The following is a 12,384-nucleotide window of genomic DNA, read 5'->3' as shown; positions in this document are numbered from 1 at the left end:
GTGCCAAATAACATGGCTAATGCATGAGTACAATACTGACTGCCCTACTGAATTCACAGACAGCACATATGATGGACAACTGCTGGAGCAAATGTAGAATTGCTAGATGGTCATAAGCAACAAAAATGCTACAACATGAGTATAATGTGGATACAAAGGCTTTTCTCATATGAGCTGCCTCATTTAAGTTTATTCTTCCATTTTGGTGCTTTGTGAGGATAGAGGAAGATCATATAGTGTAAAAACACACATTCTGGGGGGTGTCATCTTAAATTGTTGAATGGGTTGGACATTACACAAGTGTAGGCCAACAAATTGACCTCAGAGGTGGCACAGTTCAACTTTACTGAACCATTGCAATGATAGCCCAGCCGCCATATATTGTGGCATGGGGTCCCCTTTCTATACCTATACCTAGTCACCCTACCAGGATCAACATTGTAAATATGATATTTTTACCCACATTTTTTTGCATCTAGAAAAACATGAGAGTTAAGCTTTTGACAACTCGCACAGAAAAATAACTAGAGATTACTCGGCAGCTCAGAGAGTACTCCCTGAGTTTGCATGCTATTTTTTTAATGGCGGGTTCCCATTGACAAGAGCTTTCTAAAAAAATTAACGGTTGGTAAGATATTTTAAGAAATTTTCAACATGCGTTGGTCCCATGAATTTTGAGGTGTAGTTTAAGTTTGAAAGTTTGAGCTTTGAAATTTACAGAAGTTGGCAGCCTTTGTGAATTTTATTATTTTGCATATTCAGTTCAACCTAAGTTGCCAGTTTAGCTACAGGTATAAAGTTCTGTGATACATCATTTTTTCCCTTGTGTACGATACATTTGGTTGTGTGTGTAAGTGTTAAAGAAAAACTTAATATAACTGCAGATGCATTTGATAGTACGATATATCATTAATCAATGGTGGTGAAAGTTAAATGTCTATTGATAGCTCAAAATTTCAGTATCATGCCATATATCATATGATTCTTAGAGGATTCAAATGAAAATCATTACAACTACAACTTTTTAGTTACAATTGAAATTTCATATATCGATCATAATCTTCATTTTATTATCTAGATAAAGGTCATTGTTTGGTTCAACATCATTTGAACCACAAACAAATGGAGTACCACTCCGACTAGGTACATCATGTGAAAAAGCCTTATGATGATCCATATTAACTCTAGCAAGCTTTATGATCCTTTTTTTTAATTTCCCTTCCTTTAAGTCATGTTTCTTATGTAACAGGAGACAAGTTAGAATGGATATAAATCAAATCTTCTTTTTTTCTAAATTTTTTTGGCATCCAACTTGTTGCATTTCACTAAATAAAGGATAATGTACTTCAACTCCATTTAGTCGAAGAACATGCAACCTATTAAAAAGGGTCATGTACTTCAATGTTGTTTTAATCCACTAACCAACCAGATTGGAAATAAATCAGTGAAAAGGAAGGGCAGGAAGTCATTATCTATTTTAGGAATGATAGGTGGGGAAGTGAGTGATCAGGTTAAAGTAACATCAATCTTAAAAGCAGGGAAGGGAAAGGTCCTTCCCACAGGAGCCATGAGAGTACTAACATGGAATGTTAGGGGCTTAAATGCCCCTAACAGTCAACATTTAATCAAATATTGCATCACTTCTACCAAGGAAAATCTCATTATTCTAGAAGAAACCAATTTTAAAAAGCTCAAAACTCAGTGGTCAAATTTGACAAAGAAGCTAGGGGTTTGGAAGATAGATGCAGTAGAAGCTTTGGGTACCGTTGGGGGGTTGGCCATCATTTTGAGTCACCAAAGAATCACTTTCAAGCATTTGTTAGGAAATGGTAATTGGCAGGGAGGCCTAGGTAGTGTTGTTGCCAACACTGTAAAGTCAGTTATTATTAATATATATGGTAATTTGAGCTATGGATAGTGGTCGACCACTTCTTTCAGGAAACTCCCAATCAAAACAGTCTTATAGTGGGAGACTCTAATGCAATTTTACACTTGTCAGAAAAACAAGGAGGAATACAAAAGGAATCACAACCTCAGATGGGTTTCTGAGATTGGGTTTCCAGAAACAAAATGATGGAGATTGAATTGGAAAACAAGGTCTTCACTTAGAATAACAGGAGGATAGGATTTAGTCATATAGAAGAGAAATTAGACAAATTCTTTAATAAAGTGGATTTACCTTCATGTATATTTGATTTTAGTTCATCCATAATTCCAACTTCAGGGTCAAGCCTCTTCTGAGATCTGTTAGAACTTCTTGGGGATATGTTGATGAAGGATCAACAATTCTTGGATCTAATCACCAAATGATGGAATGAAGCCCAATTTGAGGGATCAAAACTATTTTGACTCATCTCCAAACTGAAAATGTTTAAGAACTTTCTAAAATGAACAAGGGCATTTTTTGGTAAAATATTCATTTCAAAAAGTAGCATAGAGCAAGCCATGAGTGATCTCAGTGAAGAAGTGATTCAGTATGGAATGAACTCAACAAGATTTCTTAAAGGAAAAAAGAATTACTAAGAGAATACAAGGAGATTTTGGCAAAAGAAGAAAGTTTTTGTAGACAAAAATAAAAAACATCCCTAGAGTGGTAACAAAAGAGCATGACAAAATACTAATAGATAAATTCTATGAATCAGAAATTGTTTCAGCTATTAGCCTCTTAACCAATTACATCCAGACAAAGCCTCAGGACCAGATGAGTTTCCAGCTGGATATTTACAAAAATGTTGGAATATTTTATGATCAGATACGGTTGAAGCCCTGGAATCAACAATAACATCAGGTTGATTCTTGAAGGAAATTAATAACACTTTGATTTTCTTAATTCCTAAGAAGGAGAATGTAATGATCCCATCTTTTGGCCTTCACGTTCTTTTAGCAGTTGACCAAGTGTGTGTGCGTTAGCCTTGTTCTACATGGTCGCGAGGGCTAACGAAGGGTTTAATGGGATCCTGGAGTGTTTTGGCCTAGTCATTTCCAATTTGGGCCAAAACGAAGTTGATTTACTCAGTTTCAGGCATACTTACTATTTTTAGTAAGTCGGCAGGACACAGTGCAGGTCAATTTTGGTGATTGGATTCGATACTCCTCGGTGAGAGCTTTCCGATGAGCTATCACTCGCATTATTCGGAGTCCGATTGCTAATACATTTTAATGCCTGAAGTTTTATTAAAGTAACGTCTAATTTAATTGTAAAATATTAAAGTGTTACTTTAATATTTATTTTATGGTGATGTGTACCCAAGGGAGACATAAGGAGTATTTTAATATATGTTTTATATATTACACATCTTTTATCCCACATTGCCCATATGAGTTGAGCGGACCCTTGGAAATAGAATAAAATGAAGCATTTGTGGCTTCATTAGGCAGGTTGAATATGAGAAGAAATTGGTGTGTGAGTTGCAGCTCCGTTCTTGGCATTTGAGGACGTCTATCCTCTCTTGTAACATTCTAGACGTCATTCCCTTGGGGTTTGGCCTTTGGAATTCTTTGTTATTGGCTTCATTATCAGGCAGTTTAGTTGCATTTCCGGCTACAAGCAGATTTGGTATTTTGCTCATATCTTCTTCACTACTTGTCCGACGCTTATGCCGCTTTGAGGGAATGGTATTACGAAGGTAGTGGACTGATTGAAGGACAAAGTATTGTAGCAGTAAGTTCGAAAGCATGGGCTGGAGTATTATGTCAATACTGCTGAAGTAATTAGTGAGTTGTTAAATCTGCCATGTATTTGGTTTTATGAATTCTGAAAATAACATTTTATTAGCAGCAGTTCATTTCCACTTTGCATATTATTGTAGTTTCTTTCTTGTTTATGTTGTATGATACCAATTCCATGCACAAAACACAACAAACAAATAAATGTTTGATTTCCGGAGTTATAAGGGGTTTAAAACATTAAACGGAGAAATAAGAAGTTGAATGCAAACTGTTTGACATAATTCCTTTCAGCAATTTGGTTTAGTTTTTGGGACATCCAAGGGTGCCCATTACAGAGAATGCAATTGTGTTGGATGATTATAGGCCAATATCATTATGCAACAGAATATATATGGTTTTGGTGACAGCCCTTGCAAACAGATTCAAATGGTCCTCCCATCAATCATTTTGGAGGAACAAACAGGCTCTGTGCCTGGAAGATCTATATTTAGCGGAGTTATTATAGCTCAAGAAGTCATCCACTTGATTTAGACTAATAAAGAAGCAAATATGATCATCAAATTGGATATTAAAAAAACCTATGATAAAGTGGATTGGAGGTTCCTATGTAAATGTATGGAAGCTTTTGAATTTGATATTTCATGGATAAATTTGATTTTCTTTTGTATATCCACTCCAAGTTTTTCAATCCTACTGAGTGGTTCAGCTAAGGCTTTTTTTTATTGTTTTGGCAGGATTAGACAAGGGGATCCTATCTCCCCATTTCCTTTTATTATCATGGTGTAAGCTTTGGGCAGATCAATTTAAAAAGCCTTAGGTAATCAAGGTAACTATGTTAAGTAATCATGGATAAATAGGATTGTGAAAGGAATTAAATAATCAATTCAATTACAACTATGACCCATCAGCAATTTATGGATGATACAATGTTCCGTGATGCCACCAATTGTGTGCTACTCCCTCTAGGTGCATGGTAGAAAACCAAATCACATTTTCTTCTTCCATGGGTTTGCATGCCAAAAAGGTGTCCAAATTATGAACCCGTGATCTAATTGATAATTCTTCGGTTCCATTGAAAGTTGGAATTGTAGTTTTGTTCAAGGCATCCTTGTACTCTGTCTGCTGGAAGCTTTGTTTAGCTTGTCGTCTAGGCCTCCTGTATTGCTCTTCCAGACGATTCCTAACTTTACCTTTATGTTGGTTATGAACTTATTTAAATTTATCAGCTTCCTTAGAACAGTTGGAAGCTGCATGTATTCATCACTAGCTACCCTAATATCATCTGTGATGTGTGTCTCTTCTACCTCAACCTCTTGAATTGGTTCTCTCAATGGTACAAGGTAAGAAGGTGGAATGCAAGGGTCTATCAGACCTTGTATCTGCTGTTCTCATAATGTTAGAGGTTATTTTGTCTTGGTTATCATGCCCTGCTTCACTTCTGCTATGGCGACTACTAGACCTTCCTGATCTTGAATGTCCAACTGTCAGTTGTCCTATTGTTGTGATCATCCGTTCTTGAAATTGCTGCATCACATGCTGATGTTGTGGAAACACAGTCAAAAAGTCATTTAACTGATTATTCAACTCACGAGGAGGATCTTCATTTCCTCTCTCCCATTTCTGTTTCAGCTAGGTTTACTTTCACATCTTTTGGTTGCCCAAACCTACTTGTATTGTATCTGTGTTAATCAAACTCTCTGGAGTGCATAGAACTCTGTTACAAGAACATGCAACCAAAGGAGCACGGAAAAACAGATTACAAATATTCTAACGAATTAAACTTATAGTTGACCAAAACCTTCTTCAAACAAATTGAAATCTTATGTGAATAAAAAACTTATTGTAACAATCTGACAAGCCTGATCTGGGAAATGGACATCAGCATACCATTTATTATTGGGATTCTAAGCATGGATACAACAAGAACTAAACTAGAAGATAATTTGGGTGCATGCATTGGCAGAGATCGATATTTGACTAAGTCTACTGTAGCTGTGACTTCTTGAATATCTGCAATTCCCAAAACCATAAATCATGTCTGCTATCTCAAGGTTGGAGTGATGGACTCAGCTGGTGTTGACGCCTGTGCCTTCTACAGATTGCTTGCAGCCTTCATACTAACTAGATAATGAATTTCAGTCACCAAATATTGGATTGCTTCTACCACAATCTGTGCTGGATAATATTCTCAGCTTTGCGCTAGCTGATGGATACCAAAAGGTCTTCTGGGTTTCCGTCCAGAGTTCCTATCTTCACAGGGTTTGCGTCCTCGAAGAATGCAGACATATTTCCAGAGAAAAAAATAAAATGGATACTGTAAAATTTTGAAATGTCTGGATTTGGAATCGCCACTGTTGGACTGCAAAAAGATAGTGCTGGATTAGGAAAATGGTGATCTTTGGGGGACTTCAAAGTTCAAAGTGCTAATAACTTCCTGAGTTTTTTGTAACTACAGACACTTAATATTTTTAATACAATTTTCTTAGCTTTGGTCCCATATCTATCAAAAAGGAAATGGAGATAAAACCTACAAAACTTAAAAATAGAAGTTCAACAGAAATTACAGAATGGGAAGTACTAGAGTCTACAGATGTAGAAACGAAATATATATAATAACATTTTTTTTGTGAAAATTTGAAAGCAAGTGGCAAGAGAACCCTAATCTGGTGGGGCAATTTTTAGTTAATTTTTCACAAATAGATTTGTAGTAATCTCGAGCTTTGCTTTCATGATGTTATTATGACTTCAATTTTGTGATCATTAAAAAAAATTCCTTTTAAGGGCGAGTACCCAGGTTGTTGATATTTTCTGGGCTCTACCTAGTGTGGTGGCCTGCAGAGTGCGAGCCATTTTGGTTTATATAATGCACAGACCTATTTACCCAAAAACACAAGAAACATTTACTATTAGTTATTTGATACTTATAAATAGATGTAGTGGCCCATGTACACACTATCTGGAAACGGACTACACGTAAATGCATGCATATATCTAGTTTGTCTGCACAACTTTTTTCTTTCGGGACTCAAATTGTACAAGGAACAGAAGATCGAGCCTCAGTCATGCACCATTTGTTTCTTGTGCTTTCCAGGTTCTTAATTCCGTGTGATTGGATGCCATTACATGTTTTTTCACGTGTTAAAAATGTCTGTTTACTTGAGGCTTGATCAGTCCATTCCTTAATGAAGGAATATCTCAAGAATCATCGCCTTCTCTTGGATACTTGTTTTTGAAAGGAAGCCTATTTTTTTTTGAATGTGTAATCTGCTCTTTGAAATTTATGTTATGTGGAGAGTGCAAAAAGTTTGTTGGGAACTTAGATCACGTATCCATATTACTTCTTTCATTTATTAGGAATATTTGTAGAATGATAACACTTGGAAACCCATTTAAACTTCAAACCAAAGTTGAGCAATAGTTGTTTCTCTGTCTTGCAGAACTTTATATCAAAAGCATCGCATGCTAAGGTAAGGAAGATATTCTCTATTCCAGATGTTGTTGTTGAAGGTGCCTGGAAGAGGAGAAAAAGCTTAGCTATAAATTATAAGTTATTGGGTATTGGTGAGGAACAAGAGGTTCGATATGCATTTGTGAAAATTGTATTTGATACATTATATGCTGATACTGTGGATGCATTCAACTTACCAAACTAACTCCATGTCTATGTAAAGTCATTCTTTATTAGTTGGATGTTCAATCGAACGTAAGTTGTGAGCCTTTGACAATTATTTTTCGCATTGAGCTTGTATATGGTAATTTAATTCCCTTGACAATGATATGTTCTACAGGTTGTTTATCATGGGCTTCACATTAATACTCTTATATTTTGCCATCTTTTTTATGCTTGTTTATTTATCCGTCTACATCCTATTTATGAGTTTGGAAACGAGATAGAGCCTATTATGAAATGACCATTCTGTAGTTTTTTATCAAACACGTGGAAATTTTAATGTTCATTTGTCTAAGGTTATATCATTTTAGATTACAGATCTCTAAATAAAGAATGGTTTTCATTTACATAGGTATTTAAGTAGTGAATGGTTTTCATCCTTGAAGGTGCAAATTGAAATTGAAGCGCAAAAGTTGAATTGCGAAGTGGAGAAGATTATCCACAATAAACCAAAGTCTCTCTCTCAAAAGCTCTCCAATTCAAGCCCGTCAATTGAAAATCTCTTCAAAATAGGGTTTTTTTTGGTTCAGTATAAGAATTTTCAGAAATTAATTAAAATAATATAATCAAGTTGTTTATTAAATATAAAATTATTAGTTCAAGTTAAAATAATATTATTAATCAAATCGCTTTAGTGAGAAATTAAGATGGGTTACAAGTGTTCTTGACTGATGTATTTTGGAAAGGGGGACATGAGAAATGGTTTCTATGCAACATGCCCATTCTACATCTTGTTAGGTATTAATCCATAGAAGGATGGGAAGTATTTAGGTGTAAGTTGGAAATGAGGGTGATTATAAGATAGTTTTTAATACTCAACACATTACAATTTGGCATGCTGGAGAGTAAGTAAAGATCCATTTTCTATATGTTTTAGCGCACACACACGCACGCACGCGTGCGCGCGCACACACACACACACACACACACACACACACACACACATTTCTAGTATTTATTTTGTAGGGTGCATACAAAACAATGATCAAGAACATATATTTGAGATGGGTTTGCACTATTGTGCTATCTAGGTTGATGTTTTGCATAACAAAAACTACATTACAACACGGTAAAGTATAAGAAAGCGATCTAACTTGAAACAATAAACATCAATATTGAAATTTAATTTTTTTTTTAAATGTATGATAACATTTTGTATTGATGCTCAAGTTATGTCTATCAAAGAAAACATTACTGCTATAGGATCATACCTACAATAATGAGAATACAATGCTACAAACTATATGACATCCCTCTCTCCTCTGCGCCCCCCATAAACTAACCCTTACTTAATACTTAGCCTACATTACATCCCAACAATAATACATTAGGCCTCCATTTTTGACCAAACCTTTCGATGACGGACCAATTTGGCTTGTCAAATTCACTTTTCAAAAATATGTTCTCGATAAAGTTGAAATTTTGATCAAACTTAAGTTTTTTCGTTGAAATTTTGATGACACTTAAGGTTTCTGTCGAAATTTCGACACAAGTTTATTGTCGAAATTTTGACGTTGTCAGGATATAAACAAAAGAAAAGAAAAGTAAATATTTCATTTTGTATCCGTTAGATTGCAAGTGCACACGCAGGAGGGTTTTTGCATGTTGTCTTTAGGGAAGGGAAAGTGCTACTTGACTCAGGTAAGAGATTCAACCACACCATTTTTGGAGAATGGAAGGGAAACTAAAAGTCATTAAATTTTGATTGATTGTGTTATAACAACTTATTCCCCGACTGACATTTTCCATTAATTCATTCATTTAGGATGTGTTAAACCTATGCCACACAAAAACTCTGTAAATGTACTTCTTAGCCTTGAGCCTTTATTTCTCTCATTTTTCAGATCCTAAAAGTGACTCCTCACAATGTTGGGTATTGAAGAACAATGGACAAGTTGAGTTTTGCTTGAAGCTTTTTAGATATGAAATTGCACACTAACATCCATTGTTGCGATTGAATTTTTGACATGGGTTCTGTTATTTTCTTTAAAATCCTCGAAATAGTGTCATCTTTTTATTCTTGAAGTGTTCCTGTGTATCTTCTTAAGTCAAGTGGCTTCTTACTGTCATTTTTCCGGAAATGGTTTGATTTTCATCGATTTCGTGAGGTATTATGATACCTCTTCATGACCCAGGTAAAAAATTAATATATGTTTTTTTCTCTTTCGTGAAGTCATAAGTTTGTCTTTATTCAAGCTTTGCATCCTCTATTATTTTGACTTTTTGGTTCTATTTCATAACATGATGGTTTATATGATATTTGCTAGCATAAATCCCACATAGATTCAATGCTTATTATAGATAATGATTCCCTTTATAGAAATAAAACACCATTAAATATGGTCAACTTAAAATACAGGTTGTCCTTGGGATGATAATGTTTCTCCAGTATGGTTCTTAATCAGAATTTCATTAGCTTTTTGAGAAACCATCTATGTTTGATCTCTTCACAAAACCCCAAATTCTTCTCTAAAATATTACCTTCATAACACATGATCCATCAAATTTACCAGCATCAACACGAAAGGAAAAATAAAAGCATAAACCAAAAGTTTCAAAAAAGATTCTCATAAGAGCATCAACTTGGAGAAAGAAGTTAACTTGTACTTGTAAAAATCCTTCATCCCTTGATGGCACAAATCTGCAAAATTGACAATCATTAACCCTTGATAATAATAAAAGCAGTACTAGAGGGATAATGAGTACAATAAACACTTTATCAATCGCTACATCTATAAGGCCATACTCAAAAGCTTCCCTTAGACACATGAAATTATTCCATTCCATTCACCAACATTTTCAAGATTTCTCTTGACAACGAGAATATTTGTACAATATTTTAAGTCTCTCCTACCTAGCTCAACAATTTTCCCTTAATTAGGTAAATAAATGAGGCATATTTTTCAAGGAATTTCCATTTAGGTACTTATAATTGTTTTCCTCAATAGCCCAATTCCCATGATAAAGTTTCTTTCATTTCTCTTACTTAAAAAAAAACTAGCTATAATTAGGATTTCTTCATCCACATAATTGCTACCATAACATGAAATACCAACAATGTACTTAAGTTTATCTAACATTCACAAATATGTTTAAAACATCTAGCCAAAATTTTTGATGGTATGGAGGTGATGAATTGGATGTGAAATATCTTTCACAATATATAAATATATAAAGAAGTTATGTATAATTCACTTCAGAAAATAGTTATGTAATTAACACTAGCACATGTTTTGTGAACTAATATTTATTTAGTCCAATGTTTCAAAAAAATTAAATATTGATGCATTGAAGAAAAACAATAGTAGACTCATCTATTGAAGTCTTGCTTACTATAGATGCAACTATGCACTCTGATCAATGGAGAGTGGAAATTGGTTTTATTCGAGTCACTATGGAAATGGATGCGCAAATAGATTGACCACAAATACTTCATTTAGACACCACCTCACACTATTCAAGAAGGGTAGTTTTATTTCCCTCAATTCACATTATTTTTATTATCATTTTTTTATATTCACCAAAATAGGAAAATCGTGATTAGTGTATTAAGATGTCTCCAAAACATAGGAAGTAGGAAAGTTTAATGATCTCCTTTATAGGATATACAATATGACTTTGAGAATACCTTCGCTAATCTACACTAAACCTTCCTTATTTGATGGATTTCCATTTACTCTTCGTTCCTTTCTTCCTCTCCAACATTGCAATTTTATGCCTTACCTTCATGCACCCTTCTACATGGAAGAAAGGTGAACTTTCACAACTTGCTATGCTTTAACCTTCCACATATTCATGTACATATTGTATTGCTAGAAGCCGAAATGAATCCTTCACCATTAAGATGTCTTTATGCTAACATAGAGAGAAGACCTAGTTCCTTTCTTCCTCTCCAACATTGCAATTCTTTCTTCCTTTCTTTCTTAGTAAATCCATTTTGCACAAATCATGTGATCATTTTATTTTAATTGAAAATCCTCCAAGATTCGTGCTAGAGATGCAATAAGGAATGTAAAGCTGAAGTGGTGCTATCAGGCCCCTTAGGACATTTTATCATTCTTGCATTATTAACCATACAATATGCCATTATTGGTTCTAAAACATGCCAGTTAACTTTAATTGGTGTCTTCATGCCTTCTCCTATGTTGGGAGCCTTCTAGAGGTCTTTGGCTTTAAGAGCTTTGAGGGGTGCCCCTACACCACAATATTGGAACAACTATACATGCTTTGGGGAAATAAATCAACACATATTGAAACCTATAAATTTATTAACCATTCATTATATGTACAGAAGTAAATAATAGAAATATAACATCCTACACACACGAATAATAATATTTTTAAATGAAAAATATTCAATGTGGTGAAAACCACAATGAAAATTCTCTCACTATATGAATATTGACTACATAATTTTAGGCTCTAGACCAAGGAATCTCATTGATCCTAACTTGACTTTTATGCTAATGTGTGCAACCTTAGGGAAAGATGCAATAGACTTGTAGACTAAACATTGCTTCTTCAAGATAAGATATAACACATTCTTTGAAATGATTAGTGTAGTGTGTGGTGTATTGTTGTAAACATATGAAACTAACTTCACTATTACTCATCTAGAATTGTAGACCACCATACACCATAAAAAGGAAAACCTTATTCAATTAGGATTCAACAATGAATATATATTTTGTCTCTTGTTGCACCCTTGTGAACTATCTCTTTATAGTGATTTTTTTTAATGAAAGCTATTCTTATTATTATATACATTTATTAAATATTGTATAATTCATTTGACTTGTTTAGATGCCACCATTACTGGAGAGATACTAAAATTTAATTATTTAATTATTTTCCATTATATACAAGATACTACTAATGCTTGCATGTTTATATTTGATATAATTTTATAGCCTAAATATTTGCCTGTAAAGAAAGTCCATGTCTAACAATATGAACCCATAACAAAATAAGGTGACAATTGCTAGATTGTGGTCTCAATTCAAAAGAAAAGTTGATGGAAGATGTTATTGTCCTTGCAAAAAATG

At 34.2% G+C, this 12,384-nt stretch overlaps 1 protein-coding gene across 6 annotated transcripts in view; it reads left to right on the top strand.

Annotated features, from left to right (window-relative positions):
- The window catches only part of LOC149567419 (uncharacterized), a 188,463-nt gene extending 180,998 nt beyond the window's left edge, over nt 1–7,465 (top strand). For 5 of the 6 annotated variants that reach the window (XR_016362413.1, XM_089820597.1, XM_089820598.1 and 2 more), the window contains one exon: nt 7,107–7,465. Coding sequence is in view for 3 of the 6 variants with exons in the window: in XM_089820597.1 (XP_089676723.1) it covers nt 7,107–7,322 (216 nt within the window). In the remaining 3 variants the exon portion in view is untranslated. The remainder of the gene's footprint in view (nt 1–7,106) is intronic. The other variant, XR_016362412.1, reaches the window with a different exon arrangement.
- The last annotated feature ends 4,919 nt before the right edge of the window (nt 7,466–12,384 follow it).

The sequence above is a fragment of the Cupressus sempervirens genome, chromosome 3 (genome assembly GCF_028749045.1).
Source record: "Cupressus sempervirens isolate cs-2001-9-10 chromosome 3, ASM2874904v1, whole genome shotgun sequence".
In the NCBI taxonomy this organism is placed as follows: Eukaryota; Viridiplantae; Streptophyta; class Pinopsida; order Cupressales; family Cupressaceae; genus Cupressus; species Cupressus sempervirens.
Note: the sequence above shows the minus strand (reverse complement) of the source record. Positions and strands in the feature narration are given on the sequence as shown.